The sequence below is a fragment of the Chiloscyllium plagiosum genome, unplaced genomic scaffold (genome assembly GCF_037043375.1).
Source record: "Chiloscyllium plagiosum isolate Xiang-an unplaced genomic scaffold, Cpla_swu_hap1 HiC_scaffold_30, whole genome shotgun sequence".
Classification (NCBI taxonomy): Eukaryota; Metazoa; Chordata; class Chondrichthyes; order Orectolobiformes; family Hemiscylliidae; genus Chiloscyllium; species Chiloscyllium plagiosum.
This window is the reverse complement of record NW_028270168.1, coordinates 24252257-24271022: the sequence shown is the minus strand read 5'-3', so window position 1 is coordinate 24271022 and position 18766 is coordinate 24252257. Positions and strand designations below refer to the sequence as shown.

At 40.5% G+C, this 18766-nt stretch overlaps 1 protein-coding gene across 1 annotated transcript in view; it reads left to right on the top strand.

Annotated features, from left to right (window-relative positions):
- Nucleotides 1-608: 608 nt before the first annotated feature.
- Nucleotides 609-18766, top strand: part of LOC122563626 (serine incorporator 1-like) — a 38806-nt gene continuing 20648 nt past the window's right edge. The window contains exons 1-2 of the mRNA XM_043717602.2: nucleotides 609-754; nucleotides 12285-12446. Coding sequence (XP_043573537.1) covers nucleotides 716-754; nucleotides 12285-12446 — 201 coding nt within the window. The 5' untranslated portion in view covers nucleotides 609-715. The remainder of the gene's footprint in view (nucleotides 755-12284; nucleotides 12447-18766) is intronic.

The window sequence follows — 18766 nt, the reverse complement described above, 5'->3', positions numbered from 1 at the left end:
CACTCCTGTATTCTTCTCTCCCTTAGGGCTCTATCTCCACCTATTATTTACTCCTACCTCCTCCCTATCCTCTCCATAAAAAAAAGCTTTTTTCTAGCTTTTTAATTTCGAGAGAAGGGTCACTGGACCCAAAACTTTAACTTGGATTTCTATATACAGATGCTTCCAGACCTGCTGAGATTTTCCAGCAATCTGTGTTTTTGTTAGCTTCATCTTTGTTCATGTGCACTCTTTGCACCACCTAGAGGTGACATTTGTACAATTTGCAGCCTTCTCAAAAACCCAGTCTGCACTCTGTCTAATGCCTTCACCCCCTTTTTAAAGTGCGGTGCTCAAAACTGGACACAACACTCCAGTTGAGGCCAGAGTACTGGGCTGCAGACTCTGGTGTGCCACTTCACCCTGATCACTGAGATCAGCGCAGATCATTCACACTGCGTCCCATCATTGAGAAGCTGTGGTCCTCCCAGCCTGTAGGCGGCGGTGTCTGTGGAGGAGGCGGGTGGTTGAGACGGCGAGCGGTCCTCGCTGCCCGCTGGGTGGCGCAGCTGAGCCCCAGCGGCAATTGAGTCCAAACCCGACCTCGAGTGACGCCGGAAAGAGCCGAGTGACGCCGGAAAGAGCCGAGGAAGACAGTCGGCAGTCGCTGGGGCGAGTGAGCGGTCACGACAGTGTGTGTTCATCGGTGAGGTCCGGTGCTGGGGTGTGAGCCATCATGGGAGCCTGCTTGGCAATCTGTTCGCTGGCGAGTTGTGTGAGTATGTGTATCCCCTGTCCTTCTGCCGGAAGGTGTGTGGTGTCCCGGGCCTCTTGCTGTACCCCAGTCTGGGGGCTTTCCCCCCGCCTGGCTGTGGCCTGTCAACCCTTAACTCTACACCGCCACAGGCTGTGGCCTCCTCCTCCTACACAACCTAACAATAAACTCCAGCCTTTATGTCTTGAATTTATAGACAGGCTTTCCTTTCTATAAATTTGACCACTCCCTCCCCACATTAATGTTTTTCTACTTATTTATAAATGTGCATTTAATTACTAGCTTTCTCTCCAGGAGCTGGGAATTGTACAGTTGGATTGTTTTTTTATGTATAATAAATATCTCACTTCCTGTTTAATAAACTTGGTGTCAGACCAGATTGGGTTTACTCATAACATCTTTCTTCCTTTCTTTGCTTTCGTTTTGATTTTGTTTTAAGCAACAACGTTCTTGCGGTATGTTTTGTGGACATATTTTATCTGTATCTGAGTAATAGTTTGTTATTTTCTTGTAGCTCACATTTGACGATGTAGTTTAGGATTTGCATCGTCACAAGTCAGATGTTGAATTTTCCGTCGTGACATTGTCCTTTTAGAGCAACACTTCCTGCTGGTAAAGAGGAGTGCTGTTTGGAATGAGCCCATGATGGCACTGAATTGCAAACACTAATCGTTGTAACTTACGTAATTTTATTTACTTTCACTATTCTCCTGAGAGTAGACGTCTGACAGCAGCTGAGTCTCGGCGGGAGAGGCTCAAAATTGCATTGCTTTTAAACTGGAACATTGGGGCTGCTTGTGAGAGGTATCATGATTATTTGAGAGACTTGATTCTCGTCCCCTCAGTTAATTAGACAGTCATGCTGTTGAGATGAGCTTACACATATGTTAGGTGTACAAATATTATGGTTGGTTATCAAACTGACCAAATATTTAAGTACTAAATTAGAATTGATAGGTTATTTATTTGAATTATTAATTTATCTGACTAGGTACAATTTGCCAAACTGCTCCTCAAAACATAATCCAAGAATAATATTTGCAGTGTAGAAACTTTGCACGCCAAATCAATGTGGGTGTTTAAGCTACCTCCCACTATTAACCTGTCATTGTTCTTCTTTCATGCTCATATGTTTCTCTTGTCCTACAATGTATGTGTTCATCGCCTTAGCTATTCCTTGTACTGAATCCCATTCTCTGGTTCAAAATCCTTTGTCCTGAATTCTCTGTTTGGTTTATCAGTGATGTGAAGGAGCCGGTGTTGGACTGGGGTGGACAAAGTTTAAAAATCACGCAACACTAGGTTATAGTCTGACAGGTTTATTTGGAAGCACTAGCTTTTGGAGCGCTGTTCCTTCAGGTGGTTGTGGAGAATGAGGGCATAAGACACAATTTATAGCAAAAGATTAGTGTCATGCAAGTGAAATGATATATTGAACAAACCTGGATTGTTGTTAAGTCTTTCATCTTTTCGAACAGGTTGTAGGTTTCGGTTCATTAATATGAACAGCATGGGTCTGTTTCCATGCTGTACATCTCTGACTCTACGAAAGACTTAACAAACATCCAGGTTTGTTCAGTATATCATTACAGTTGCATGACACAGTAATCTTTTGCTATAAGTTCAGTGTCTTATGATTTTATACTCCGCAACCACCTGATGAAGGAGCAGCGCTCCAAAAACTGGTGCTTCCAAATAAACCTGTTGGACTATAACCTGGTGTTTGTGATTTTTAACTTGGTTTATCAATGAGTATTTTATATTCATTGGACTTGGAGTGGTTTCTCCTTGAAGTGGGAATGTTTTTGATTAGATTAGATTATTAGAATCCCTACAGTGTGGAAACAAGCCCTTCGGCCCAACAAGTCCCCACCGACTCTCTGAAGAGTAACCCACCCAGACCCATTTCACTCTGACTAATGCACCTAACACTATGGGCAATTTAGCATGGCCAATTCACCTGACCTGCACATCTTTGGACCCGGAGGAAACCCATGCAGACGTGAAGAGAATGAGGCTAGAATCGCACCTGGGTCCCTGGCACTGTGAGGCTGCAGTGCTAAACACTGAGCCACCGTGCCACCCCTTCTGTAAGATCACCCTGTTGCAGTTAATTTCCTAAAGATGCATTCACCCTAATGCAATTTTAATAAAACTATTTTTGAATCTTCGCCAAGGCCTTTATTGTTTTTGTAATCAACTTGTTCAGACGTGTTATGACACGCATCAGGCAAATGGGGCTCAGGCAGGGACAATACCATTGCATTGCAAGAGTTCTAAATGCATTTAGTCTGATTAGAGATGTTTTTTATCAACCTATTCAGCAATGTTATGACACCCCTCTGGAGTGAATGGGACCTAAACCTTCGCTCCAAGGTGGGTACTATGGAATCATATACAGTGCCTTTGTATACTTTGGTACAATAGAGAACTTTACATGTATTCCCAAGCAAAGTCTGACCAAGGTTCCACATGAGCATAACATAATTTCTCAGCTTTTTCATTTTATTTGTTCTAGAAATAACGGTTTTTTTAATATTAAAAAAACCCAATCACTTTTAGAGTTTTGTGTGCCTGTACTTAAAGAATTTTTGACTCCATGTTCATACTTGTCTTTCAGGAGATATGTCATAGAGTCGTAGAGATGCACAGAACGGAAACAGATTTTTCAATCCAACTCTTCCATGCTGACTAGATATCCCAACCCAACCTAGTCCCACCTGCCAGCCACCCGGCCCCTTCGGTCTCTTTTATATCTTTCCCCTCTCACCCTAAACCTGTGCCCTCTAGTTCTGGACTCCTCCCACTCCAGGGAAGAAAAACATGTCTATTTATCCTATCCATGCCCCTCATGATTTTATAAACTTCTATAAGATCACCCCTCAGCCTCAGATGGTCCAGGGAAAACAGCCTTAGCCTTTTCAGCCTCTCCCAGTAGCTCAAATCCTCCAACATCCTTCTAAATCTTTTCTGAACCCTTTCAAGTTTCACAACATCCTTCTGATAGGAGGGAGACCAGAATTGCATGCAATATTCCAACAGTGGCCTAACCAAAATCCTGTACAGTCGCAACATGACCTCCCAACTGCTGTACTCAATACTCTGACCAATAAAGAAAAGCATACCAATCACTTCCTTCACTATCCTATCTACCTGCGACTCCACTTTCAAGGAGCTACGAACCTGCACTCCAAGGTCTCTTTGTTCAACAATACTCCCTAGGACCTTACCATTAAGTGTATAAATCCTGCTAAGATTTGCTTTCCCAAAATGCAGCACTTTGCATTGATCTAAATTTAACGCCATCTGGCACGCCATTGGTCACAGGCCTCCAATCTGAAAAACAACCCTCCACCACCACCCTCTGTCTTCTACCGATGAGCCAGTTCTGTATCCAAATGGCGAGTTCTCCCTGTATTCCATGAGATCTAACCTTGCTAACCAGAGTCCCATGGAAAACCTTGTCAAATGCCTTACTGAATTCCATATAGATCACATCTACCGCTTTCCCTCATTAATCTTCTTTGTTGCTTCTTCAAAAAACTCAATCATGTTTGTGAGACGATTTCCCATGCACAAAGCCATGTACGATCTACCAGTTCTTCCTAGAAATTAGTGCTTTGCCTTTATCAACATTGCAGTTTATTTGCTAATTAACACTCATTCTGAGAATGTGTATAGGGCATAAGCAGGCAGGGAAAGAGTTAACAGTAAGTTCTCAGATCAGATGAGAACTTACTGTTAACAATGGGATGCTGGAGGCAAAGGCAATGGGCTAACAAGGTGAAAAACCAATCATTATGTACAGCCGTTCAACAATATTGGAACCATTCAGTATGTGAGGTCAGCTAACAAGGGGAAAAGAATCCATTGTATGAATCCAATTAACAAGGTTAAGAACACCCATTATATAACAGTAAAGGGCTTGATCGCTACTATTAATACTTGTTGATTGTAACAGTCACCCAATTAATATATATATTGCCTTATCTGGATGCTTCTCCCTGTAAAATGACTGTATAGTTAATTGAGAAACTGCTGTTCCAGAGAAGACTCTGAACTCATGTCCTTTTGCACATGGGTAATCGTTCTCTCTCCAGCCCAGGGCACAGAATAAAATGAAGGAGATAAAACCGCACTGTCTCTTTCTGAGTGTTTTGCTCCAACTGAGGCGGGGGGGGGGGGGGAAACGGGACGACAATTCTGAACGTTTATTTATGTCTTCCTGTTGTTTGTCACACTTCTCCTTTTATTAACTTAGAAGTTGTACTCTGAATTTGGCAGTCCAAATCATTCATAATGTTGGAAAATCCCAGGGCGGAACAGATGTAGCATTCCCTTTTGCTGTGTAGCAAGGCTAGTATTCAATCATTTATTCTCCCCTAAGTAGGATTTGGGCGGGCATTGCTGCAAGACCAGCATTGCAGACCATCCCTAAATTGCCCTTGAGCTGAGTAAGTTGTTAGGTCTCATTGATAAGTTCTTGAATGCCAAGGGGATCAAAGGTTATGGGGAGAAAGTGGGAAAATAGGGTTGACAATCCCATCAGCCATCGTTGAATGTCGGAGCAGACTCCATGGGCTGAATGGCCTGATCTTTACCCCTATGTTTTATGGATATTTCAGAGATCTGTCAAGAGTCAGCAACATTGCTGAGAGTCTGGATTCACATGGAGGCCAGACTGGGTATGAATGGCTGCTTTCCTTTCCTAAAAGGCATTAATGAATCTCGGTGGTCCCTATAACTGAGATTTATTGGTCCTTGCTCTTTTGAGCTCCCCACCTTTATTCTAGTCTATAACCCAATAAACCATGTGGTACTTGCTGGAAGTTCATAAGTTTCAAACTTTTAAACTCTTGTCCAAGAGGTAGATTCAGTTGTATTTTTGCTTGGTTATTATTATTGCATGACTCTATTCTCAAAATAAATCCATCAAGAAGTTATGGTTATTTGTTTTTTCAGAATGTGTTGTGACTGTACCTGTACACTCTGTGAATTTTTAACAAAGGATGTGCACTGAGAATCAAATACACACAGTAGCTTATCTCTAGCATGTTTGAATTTGATAAAATTTAACTTGTGATTGTCTTGACCAGGACCAGAATTATAGTTTAAGGTTATGGGATAGGCCATTTAGGGCTGAAATGAGGAGAAATCTATAAAACAAATGAATATTGAACCTGCAGAATTCTCTGTCATGGGTGGTTGGCTGAGGGCAAAACATTAAATGTTTTCAAGTTGGAGTTTGATATCTGTCTTAGCACTAAAGAGATCACAGCTTGCAGGGAGATAACAGGAACAGGGATAATCATATTGAAGTAGGCTCAAAGGGCCTAATGACCACCACCTATTTTCTATGCTTTGAAAAAAGCAAACTTTAAGATACAATAATACCTTAGCCTTGAATAGCACAGTAGTGTATATTCCAAAAGATGCTTTATTTTCTGTCTGATTTCAATGTGTACCTATGTTCCAATTTTAATTGGTTCACTGTTTCTCAACAAAATTTAGATTTTAAAATATTATCCTTGGGCTATGGTGTAACTGCCAAAGTTTGGATTTATTATCTGTCCCTAATTATCCTGATAAGGTGCCAGCAGACACCCTTGAGTTGTCAGGAGCAGTTTGAAACAACAGAATGGTATGTGAGGCCGTTTCACAGTTCATAAGGGTTAACCATGTTGATGTGGACCTCGAGTTGCACAAAGCTTGGGGTTAGCAATTCTTCCTTTTCAAAAGCCTATTGGCTTCCATGACTAGTTGGCAACTTGGTGGACATTTTAACTGATGCTGGCTTTTAGTTTCCAGATTTTACTCATAAGTTGTTATAGTTTAGACGGCATTAGCATGCCTTTAAAGATGTGGTGAATAAAAAGTTTGGATGTAAAACATAAGTTACAAAAGCTGCAACAAATACAACTTGTTGCCATACATCATTCTCTCTACTTGGATGTTTCAATGTAATTATAATAGCATTAATAATTACAGTGTATGTTTCCATGTGAGACTCAGAGCAAAACATTTGAAATTGAAGTAAACTAAAGTATTCTGCAGGCACATTGTTCCACTCTGACATCAATACACTTCCAGTACACTTAATGTTCATATTGTACATCAAGTTCTACTGACTCCAATCCTTGATGTGCTACGTCAGAAAGCCTTTAGACAGAAATATTTTCCATTCCAACTCTGCAATAATTGCTCCAAATTTTAATGTATTATTCAGCAAGTCATCCTGGACCTTGGACTGTGCTAGTTTGTACTTCTTGATTAGGGACAAATATGCGCAGTGGAGCGAAAGGAAGTTCAGACATTTCAAGTAAAGTTATGAATGAAATTACAAGATATTTAGGGAGTTACTATTCCCATTTTATTTTCTTACCGAACTCCAGTTTTATATGAAAACCTTTTTTTGTGTGGATGCTGGAGATTTGTACTAAAGGCAGAAAGTGCTGGAGATTCTCAGCAGCTCTGCCTGTATCTGGAGAAAGAAGTATTCTGTTTCCCAATCCATAGAGTACGATATGACCTTCCTTCCAAAGTTCTGAAGCAGAGTCATACTGGGTTCAGGATATTAATTCTGTTTCTCCAGTTTTACATTTTTCCCTAGGTTTTTGTGACAGCTTATCATAGAATGAGACAACACAGAACGAGACAATCATATTAGCACCAATTCTTTGAAAGAGCAATCTGATTCATCCCGGTCCTGTAAATATGAAGCATGTCAGTATAAAAATGGTGCATTTTATTTTCAACAAAATGTGAATATTTGAAGTGCTACATGACAGCTGGCCACTCTGGAAGAGCCACATGCAGATTTTCCTGTGACGATAAATTAACTGAGACATAAGTCATGTTTGGTGTAGATCACATTGAGTGCAAATAAATTTTGGTGAGATCAGCCATTATATTGCAACATGTCCTTGCTTTCTACCCCAGTTGGTGGCATTCTGAGTCAGAAGGCTGTTATTTCAACATCTTGCGTACATAACCTAAACTGGCACTTCTGTACAATAATGAGGGAGTGTTTTATCATTTGCTGCAAAAAAACCTCTTCCTCTTGCCCACATAACAGAAATTTGCATTGCCTTTGCATTAATTGTGTACAGAAATGCAAATATCATTCGGGGTATTGCTAGTGAGTAGTAGTAATCAGATGGGATGGTGGAGGAGATGGATGACTATGTCAGGGCAATCAATGGAACCCCAGAAGTGTATGCAGCTTGTTTGAAGACGCAGCCGGTAGTGACACAAGACTTAGTATTGGTGTTGATGTGATTATTTTCATTATTAGAACTGACAAAAGCTGACAGGATGGTCTTCAATTCTATTCCCTCTTCATAGATTCTCAAGTTCGTAAGAATGCAAAATGGGCTAATTGAAGTTGAAGTTCTTCGGTTTGATAGGGCAATTGCTGAGGGGTCTGTGTCTTGGTGTTGGACAAGAGTTGGTGATCTAGTAATAAGATTAGAATGAATTTATTTGCCCTGGGATTGTGGTCGCTGTGTCTAGAATACTCCCCAGAGGAGGTTGGATACTTAATTGTAGTATATTCTCAAGACTAAGATTGATCAATTTTTGGGCCCCAAATGAGAGAAGCTACTTCAGGAAGGATGGGAGAGATTTTGAGAGGATGCAGAACAGATTTGAGAATGGTTTCAAGAATGGACATATGAAATTGAGGATAGACTGTAGAAACTTTAGTTGCTTTCCTGAATAGAATTGTAGATTGAGGAGACATTTGATTAAAGTTTCAAAATCGTGTTGGTCTGGACAGAACAGAAAATCAGAGAACACTGTTTTAAGTTGATTGTGAAAGAATTGACAAAGAGCAAATAAGATCTGGAGTGCAGTGTCAGAATATGGTGCATATAAATACATTCAGCTAACAAAAAAAGGGTGTTTGGTAAAACCCTTGGTAGGGCTGGAGGGAAAGACATGGTACTCAGAATAGTGTTTTTGCTGTTGGAGAGAACTGGGTGTGACATGACGGACAATGGCGTCATTTCGATGATGGGGGAAGGGAGGTGAGTTGGAGTTGAAGTAGAAGGTATGCCATGATCTTCTTGAATGTCAGAATAGGATGGAAGCTGCATTTTTAGATACAATTACGTGAAAAGGGAATAAGAAATATCCAGCCATAATTTCATTAAAATGTTGTAGATTGAGGTTTCTGGTATATAGTGAGGTGGTGTTTTGGAAGTGAAATGATGGTTTTGATGGTGAATCAGCAGTATGATATGCTCCTTTGTTTTGGGATGTTTGAAATAAAAATGAGGCATTTATAAATGCAAGTTCTTCATTCATCACAAGCCCAGCGATTTTTGGTAGTTTATATGAAACCGTGAGAAAGTGAACATCTTGAAGCCTGTTGCAGTTCAAATGTTTGTCAATGAGTAGGAGATTTTTATTTGTTCATCTGTTCAAGTGCTTAATTTGTTTAGCCTCTGGAGACGAGGGAAAGAACTGGCAGAAAACAAAAACTGTATTGAAATATCTGAAGTGTATATTCAGATGGCTTAACTGTTTTTGTACTCTGGAGAAAATGGGAATTTGATGAAACTGAATGTGTGATGTTAAGAATGTAAACAACAATGCAAAGATTTGTGCCTTTCTGTCAGTTCTGCTTTCAATGTGATAGTTATTTGTTACTGATGTGTTATCAAAGCTATGATGCAGATTTGTGGCCATTGCTTCGTACAGAGCAAATTGGTCATATTGCATTTGTGTGCATGTCAGCTGATTGGAGATTCAGTTTTGCAAAGATGAGAGCAGCTTACTCATTTCTCTTGGGAATCAAATAACGCAGAGCTTTGAAATCTAGAACATGCAGTCATATTTCCCCTGCACTGATGTTCAGCATACAAATTATGATCATGGTATTCTTATGAATTGAAAAGCATTCACGACAATTAGCCCTCCTTTCTAGAGACAGAATCTCATTCATTTTGGGAAGTAAGTAGTCTCCAACCTTTAACGCTTAAACTGTCAAAATGTATTCTAATTTTAATGTTTCCTCATTTATTTTTGATTAGTTTCTTCTCTTTATGTAGTTTTCATGCTTATATTATAATTAATTGTTTTCTCTGATACTTAGTAGTTAGTTAATTTGTTTGAGGAAACTTGAAATAATCATTCAAAACTAGAGACTTGAAGGTTTGTTTGAAGTTGATTGATTTTTAATTGAGATGACGGACAGCCTTTAGGATTCAGAAGGGGAGCTCCTCTCTGCAAAATTCCCAATCCCTGAGCTGCTCTTGTAACCAGAGTGTTTATATGGCTGTTCCAGTTCGGTTTCTGTAAATGTTGATGGTGGAGGATTTAGCAATAGTAACACAGTTAAATGTCAAGGTGAAATGGTTAATTCTTTTGTTTGAGTTAGCCATTTCCTGGTACTTGTTAAGTATGTATGGGCACAATGACAATAGATGTCTTATATCTATGGCGGTTGCAGGTATAGGAGAGAAAATGAGCTAGAGTTGCTTCCCTTAAGTTTTGTTTCCATTTACTGCTGTTGGAAACGTAGTGCAAGGACTGGTTCCAGTTTGTTTGTGTTGCCCTTGTGATTAAATAATTGACTCTGCCTGATCCAGCTTACAGACGAAGAATGGGTTCTGTGGGGTTATAACATTGCTGTCTCACAGCTCCAGGGACCCGGGTTCGATTCCCGCCTCGGGCTGTGTGGAGTTTGCACGTTCTCGCCCGTGTCTGCATGGGTTTCCTCCGAGTGCTCCAGTTGCCTCCCACAATCCAAAGATGTGCAGGTTGTGAATTGACCATGCTAAATTGTGTTTGATGCATTAGTCAGGGGTAAATGCAGAGTTACTCTTCAGAGGATCATTGTGGACTTGTTGGGCCAAATGGTCAGGCAAAATCGCCTGAATTGCTGTGCTCTTCCAGCACCACTGATCCAGAATCTGGTTTCCAGCATCTGCAGTCATTGTTTTTACCTTGTTGGGCCAAATGGCCTACTTCCACACTGTAGGGAATCTAATGTAATCTAATCTGGGTATGTGCTTCATGTAGAGAAATCTTTGGTAGCAATGAAGGAAGAAAATATTCTGCTTGGTTGCCGAATAACCGCAAAAGAATGCTGATGTCCAAAAAAAAGAAATGCAGCGCTGCAAAATAACACCATCATTTTTATGAACTCATCTTGGAATAATCCTCTTTAACTTAGTTTTAACTCTACAACCAATCCACCCGTGTCATTTAACATGCAATAATCTCGTTGCAGGTATCAAATAATTTGTTGAGGTCAGAGAATTCACAGTTCTTAGGTTAACCATATCTGACGGCTTTGGTACAGGGAAAGATATTGAACACTTAATATGGGAGATTTATTGCATCTGAAGCCCTCTGGGTGAAACTGTGTGCAGGCTTCAAAAGAAACTGGTCTGAAATTTGCAATCAGCAAATCAGGAATGACAGTCAATTTTCACTACTTTCATAGTTCCCATATGTTTTTGTACAGGATGTTGAGTGGAGACTTGATTTCATTGAGCAGCCTTTCAAAGTGAATTAGTATGTGTGAGAAAGGCAACTGGTCAGTGGTGTGCGTTTTCATCTAATTCCATCCTGAAACTTGCAGAATCTAAACCAAGAAGTAGAGTTGAGCTTTAAATAATTTCTAGAAACTAAGCAAAAAGTGAGGTTGAGAGAGGAAAAAGACCTTACATTTCCACATCTTAAATTCTAGAGGAATGAGCGTCCAAATTCATAATCCTGCCTGTGCCAAAGTGATTGTTTCACAACAAAGGTGACTTGTTGCACAGATTTAAAATTCATTTACATTTGAATGCACTAATCCTAATTTTTGTTTAGCGGTTTTAGCAGCTAAGTCCCCCAAACACTCATGACTGTATGAATCTATCAATGAGTTACTGTTGTAGATCAACCCATGAAGAAGCAGGATAATTACAATGTAAATTCTTGGCTGCATGTGGCTACTCTGGAAATTGCTGTCCATAGATACCATTATACCAGTGAGTGTTGTTGGCTACACTTATTTTTAATGTTAAATCTGGGCCAATGGTTTTGTAAATAAAAGGAATGAATATTAAAATAAGGCTCTCTCGTAGCCTAATAATTTGATAGGAACATTTTAATGATGGCTAGTACCCTGTTCATCTCTTTTCCTTTTCTTGCCTCTTTACATGAATCTCTTTTACCCCAACGTTGACACTATTTGGCTAAGATTAAGCATGGATGCATTTTCTTAACAAGCATTCTCGGGATGGAAATCAAGTCAGTATGTACAGTGAAATATCGACCAGCCCCTCCCTTGGTTATTCACTTTTAGGGAATGAGAGTCATTGCAGTTCATTATCGAACAAAGGGAATGAAAAATATTGAGATTGTTATGCTTTACAGGGTTAAAACAAGACAATGACTAATGACTATTTTAGTTTTTGTGAAATGCGGTAGGTTTCATTTAATACATTAAAAGTAATTTTTAAATGTAAATTATTATTTAAAAAGTGGATTGAAAGTGGTATTGAATTATATTTCTGATTATTTTCTATTTTAGGCTTCGTGTCTGTGTGGAAGTGCATCATGCCTGCTTTGTTCCTGCTGTCCCTCTGCCAAGAACTCTGTGGTGACTCGCCTTGCCTATGGCTTCTTCTTGTTCCTAGGAACAGTTGTTTCGTGTATTATGATAGCACCAGGCATTGAAGTTCAACTAAAGAAGGTGCCTATGTAATATTTCTTTGAATTTAGTCCAGCCTGTCAAAAGTCTCAGTGCTGGGATTTGCTTTGTTGGAATCCAGCAGCCTAACAAATGCTTCACTGTAATTCTTTGTGTGATGTATGATGCAGTGCATGAAAATTATAAAAGGATAGAATTCTGGAACCTGAAACCCTATCCTAATAAGTCATATTTTTAAGGATGTAAATTAATTTAAGAACAAAAAACAAGAGACTTTTCAAGTCAAGGATACTTTTTTTATTATTAATTTCTATACAAGAGACTTCAGTTTGATCCTTAAGTTAGCATTTTATATCTTGGAATTTATCTATGATTCTGTAACCTTACTTGCTCTGACCTGTGCTTCCTACAGTATATTAAATTCCTCTTGAAAGCTAGATGTTTTAAATGGCACACAGAATTTGACGCAATATCATTCCTTTTATAGTTCTAAGAGTAAAGAAACCTGTTTGACTTGTCAGATGCTCGAGGAATGTATTGTAGCATCTTGTTGAATGTTGTTGACAACTCGCTTGTTTTACTTGAATCTTTGATTTGCTGACTATTACAATGCATGCTTCTTTCTACCATTTGGTATCCACCCACTGCACTGAATTCATGTTTCCTGTACCAATGGGCATTCTGTACAGTTGTAAGGTTATGCAATATCTGACACACCTTAGTTCATCTGATTAGTTTCAGTAGATCGGTTTGTATACAGCTTAGCAAAAGATTCCCATTGTCTTACAGGACCATAGAGCATCTGTACCATTAGAGAGAAATGACTGGTGATGTCTTAATTTGGGAGTCACTGCATCTCTAGTTGATTAGTTCAGTTGGCTGGATGGCATGCTGCCAATATTGCAGGTTCAATTCCTGCCTGAGCTGAGATCATTGTGAAGGTTCCGCCTTCTCAACCTCACCCCTTTAGCCATGGCCTAACTAATGTCTTGTACAGTTCCATCATCATTTGTCTGCTGTTGTATTCTGAGCTTCACCTAATAAAGGCAAGTATCCCACATGCCTTCATAACCACCTTATCCATCTATTCTGCCTTCAAGGATTTAGGGACGTAAGCATTAAGTTCCCTTGGATTATCTGTACTTTATACTTTATTGGATCTGATCATTCGTCCCTTGTTACTCCTCCAACATCACCTTACACTTTGCTGGATTAAATTCTTTTTGCTACTGTTCTGCCCGTCTGACTAACCTGTCCATGTCCTGTAGTCTAAGCCTTTTGGCTTAGCAATTCTTATGTCATCTGCAAACTTGCTGATCATGCCTCCTACATTTGTGTACAGGTCATTAACGTACATAACAAACATCAATAGACCCAGCACCAAACTCTGGAGCAAGCCACTGGATATGGACTTGCACTTAAAAAAACAAACCTTCTAATACACCCTCTGCCACGTGCTACTAAGCCGATTTTGGATCCAATTTGTCAAATGGCCTGGGATCCCTTGGCTTTTATCTTCTTGACCAGTCTTCCATGTGACAACTTGTCAAAAGCCTTACTGATGTCTACACAGACTGCACTGCCCTCATCTGCACCTTGTCACATCTTTGAAAAACTCAACGAAACCTTACAGACATGATCTCCCTCTGATATAACCATGCTGACTATCCTTACCTCTCCAAGTGAAATTAATTCTATCCCTCAAAAATTTTTCCAGAAGTTTCCTTTACCACTGATGTTAAACTCCTTGGTCCATCATTCCCTTGTTTATCCTTGCCACCCTTCTTGAATAATGGATTACATTTGCTGACCTCCGCCCTCCTAATACCTTTCCTTTGGCCAGAGAGGATTTGATAGTTAATGGTAGGGCCTCTGCAATTTGCTCCCTTGCCTCCCACAGCAACCTCTGATACATCTCATCTGAATTAGGGATTTATCCATTCATTTCACTTCCCTTTCAATTGTGATTTCAAGTATATCACAGTCCTCCTCCCAAATTCCTATATCTTAAATTATCGTTTCTTTCAGTGAGTAAAGATACAAAGTAAAGATTTAAAATGTCACACATGTCTTTGGCACTTTGGTCCCTGCTTTTTCCTTGTTTATCCTGTTGAACCTAATAAAATATTTTTGATGGTATTTTATTTGCCAGTGTTTTTTCATGCTTGCTTCTCAATTCCTCACTTTTTTTTTGAAAAAGAAATTCCCTCCATATTCTAAATGCATCTTGAAGGTTCTCTGTTTTGAGCCCTCAGTATCTACCATAATCTTCATTTGCTTTCCTTATCCAACGTTGAACATTCTTACACCAGGACTTGTTGGTCCCGTTCTTTACATTGACAAGAACATGTTTGGCCTTCATATTTGCTGTTTCCTTTTTGAAGGACTCCCACTCCTCTGATGTTCCTAGTTGCCGCAAGTCCACTTTGGCCAGATCCTGTCATATCTTATATTCAGATCATCCTGCTCCCAGTTTCAGAATCTTCAATATTTGTCCATCCTTCTTGACCTTTTTAATGGCTATCTTAAATCTTATTGAGTTGTGGTCAATATCACTGAAATGCTCCCCCATTGGAACTTATAGTTTTGGCATTGCTCCCTAAATTTAGGTCCAGTGCAGTCATTCTTTTGAAGGACTTTCTAAGTGCTGGTTTAAAAAGCTTTCCTGGATGAGTTTCAAAATTCCACCGCTAAGTCTTTCAGACTTTCTCTATCCCAATTAATATTGGGGAAGTTGAAATTCCCTTGTCCTAGTTAGTAGTGGCTGTGGGTTTGGAAGGTGCAGTGTATAAGGACCTTTGAATTTTTGTCGTGCCTCTTGTTGATGCTCCTAACAACTACTGTGCCTTACTAGTGGAGGAAATGAATGCTTGTTTGTGAATGTGATGCCAATGAACTGGGTTGCTTTGTCCTGGATGGTGTCACATTTATTGAGCCATGTTGAAGCTGTATACATCTCGGCAAGTGGAAAGTATTCTATCATCTTCCTGACTTATATGTTGTAGATGATGGTCACAGTGTGAGGAGTGGAAAGATGAGTTATTTGCTGCAGGATTCCTAGCTTCTGACCTGTTGTAGACACCATACTTACATGGGTTGTCCAGATGAATTTTTTGATCAGTTGTCATGTCCAGAATGTTGACAATGAGGGATTCAGCAATGGTGATACAGTTGAATGATGAGTGGCCCTGGTTAGATTATTGGAGATGGTGACTGCTTGGCACCTGTGGTCCTTGAATGTTAACTTGTCAGTTGCCAGCTCAAGTCTTGATATTGTTCAGGCATTGCTGTATTTAGGCATAGACTGCTTCAGCATCTGAGGAGTTGTGATTGGTGCTGAGCATTATGAAATCATCAGCCCACATTCCCACTTCTGATCCTGTGATGGAGGGAAGCCCTTTGATGAAGCAGCTGAAGATTGCTGGGCCTAGCACACTACCCCGAGGAATACCTGCAGAGATGCCCTGGAGCTGAGATGACTGACCTCCAACAACCATTACCATCTTCATTTTTGATAGGTTTGACTCCAGCCAAGTATGTTTCAATGACTCCCATTGAGTTCAAGTGTGCAAGGGCTCCTTGATGACACTCTGAAATGCTGCTGGAAGCCCAGGGGCAGCCAATCTTACCTCAGTTTTGACATTGAACTCTCTTATCCTTGTTTTAACTAAGGCCTTCCTGAGGTCAGGAGCTGAATGGCCTTGGTGAAACTCAATCTGAGTGTCAGTAACTGGATACCACTGTTGATGACTTTTTCCATCGCTGTACTGAGGAGTAAGAGTGGATTGGAGAGGCAATTGACTGGATTGCATTGGTGTACGATATACCTGGGCAATTTTCTACATTACCAGTTTGCCAGTGTTGTAGCTATACTGGAACAACTTGACTAGGGGTTGCTAAGTTCTGGAGTGCCAGTCTTCAGTTATATTGCTGGAATGTTTTCGGTGTTTATAACCTTTGCAATGTTCAGAGTCTACAGCTGTTTCTTGATAATATAGAGTGAATCATAATGGCTTAAAACTGGTGCCTGTGATGCTGGGGACTTCTGGAGGAGGCCAAAATGTATCATCCAGGCAGCATTTCTGGCTGAAGATTGTTGGAAATACTTCTCCCTGATCTTCTGCATCAGTGTCCTTGGCTTCCTTGTTATTGAGGATGGAGATATTTGTGGAGCTGCCTCCTCTAAGGAAACTCAAGACACAATGTAGTGATCGCATCATTTCCAGAAACAATATAATGTCAATCATCCCTTCATGGTCAAATCTGTTGGGAATTTTTTTTTAAAACTACATGGAGTAGTCAAAATTTCAACTGTAAAGTTCTTATTGATTTCTGATTGGGGGATGAAAATGTAAATAGTTGGAGATGACAATGTAACTTGGCTTCTGATTAACTAGGAGATGGCCATGCAGTTGGCTCTGAATGGCAATGGATGGGAATGTAACTTCCTTACATTCTACCTGTAGAACAGAGACATCTCACCCTAGCCTTGCCATCCAATTTCCTACAGGTTAGCAATATCTCTCTTCCAATGAATTATTTAATTGTCCACCACCATTCACAACTGAAATTGTAGCACTGCAGAGCTTAAATCTGATTCTTTGATTGTGGTATTGTTTAGCTTTGTTTATTAGTTGCTGCTCGTGCTTCAAGGTATGCAAGTAGTTTCGTGTTGTAACTTCACCATTTTTAGGTGCTGCTTCTGATATGTCCTCTTGTATCCTTGGTTTAGAGTTGACCTCTTGCTTAATGGCCATGATAAATTGCGGGACTATGCTGGACCATGAATTTGCAGGTTGTTTTTGAGAACAGTTCTGTTGCTTCTCATGGCCCTCAGCACTTCATCGATGCCCAGTCATGCATTGCTATACCTGTTTGAAATCTGTCCCATTTACCATGATGGCTGTGCCACTCATGATGAAAGATGTCATAGAGTCATAGAGATGTACAGCTTGGAAACAGACCCTTTGGTCCAACCTGTCCATGCCAACCAGATATCCCAACCCAATCTAGTCCCACCTGCCAGCACCTGGCCCATATCCCTCTAAACCCTTCCTATTCATTTACCCATCCAAATGCCTCTTAAATGTTGCAATTGTACCAGCCTCCACCACATTTTCTGGCAGCTCATTCCATACACGTACCACCCTCTGCGTGAAGAAGTTGGCCCTTGGGTCTCTTTTATATCTTTCCCCTCTCACCCTAAACCTATGCCCTCTTGTTCTGGACTCCCCGACCCCAGGGAAAAGACTTTGCCTATTTATCCTATCCATGCCCCTCATAACTTTGTAAACCTCTATAAGGTCACCCCTCAGCCTCAGATGATCAAGGAAAAACAGCCCCAGCCTGTTCAGCCTCTCCCTCTCGCTCAAATCCTCCAACCCTGGCAACATCCTTGTAAATCTTTTCTGAACCCTTTCAAGTTTCATAACATCTTTCCGATAGGAAGGAGATCAGAATTGCACGCAATATTCCAACAGTGACCTAACCAATGTCCTGTACAGCCGCAACATGACCTCCCAACTCCTGTACTCAATACTCTGACCAAGAAAGGAAAGCATACCAAACGCTGCCTTCACTATCCTATCTACCTGCGACTCCACTTTCAAGGAGCTATGAACCTGCACTGCAAGGTCTCTTTGTTCAGCAACACCCCCTCGGACCTCACCATTAAGTGTATAAGTTCTGCTAAGATTTGCTTTCCCAAAATGCAGCACCTCGCATTTATCTGAATTAAACTCCATCTGCTACTTCTCAGCCCATTGGCCCATCTGGTCCAGATCCTGTTGTAATCTGAGGTAACCTTCTTTGCTGTCCACTACACCTCCAATTTTGGTGACATCTGCAAACTTACTAACTGTACCTCTTTCTTTGCATCCAAATCATTTATATAAATGACACAATGTAGAGGACCCAGCACCGATCCTTGTGGCACTCCACTGGTCACAGGCCTCCAGTCTGGAAAACACCCTCCACCACCACCCTCTATCTTCTACCTTTGAGCCAGTTCTGTATCCAAATGGCTAGTTCTTCCTGTATTCCATGAGATCTAACCTTGCTAATCAGTCTCCCATGGGGAACTTTGTCTTACTGAAGTCCATATAGATCACATCTGCTGCTCTGCCCTCATCATTCCTCTTTGTTACTTCTTCAAAAAACTCAATCAAGTTTGTGAGACATGATTTCCCATGCACAAAGCCATGTTGACTATCCCTAATAGGTCCTTGCCTTTCCAAATACATGTACATCCTGTCCCTCAGGATTCCCTCCAACAACTTGCCCCCCACCGAGGTCAGGCTCACCGGTCTGTAGTTCCCTGTCTTGTCTTTACCACCCTTAAACAGTGGCACCACGTTTTCCAA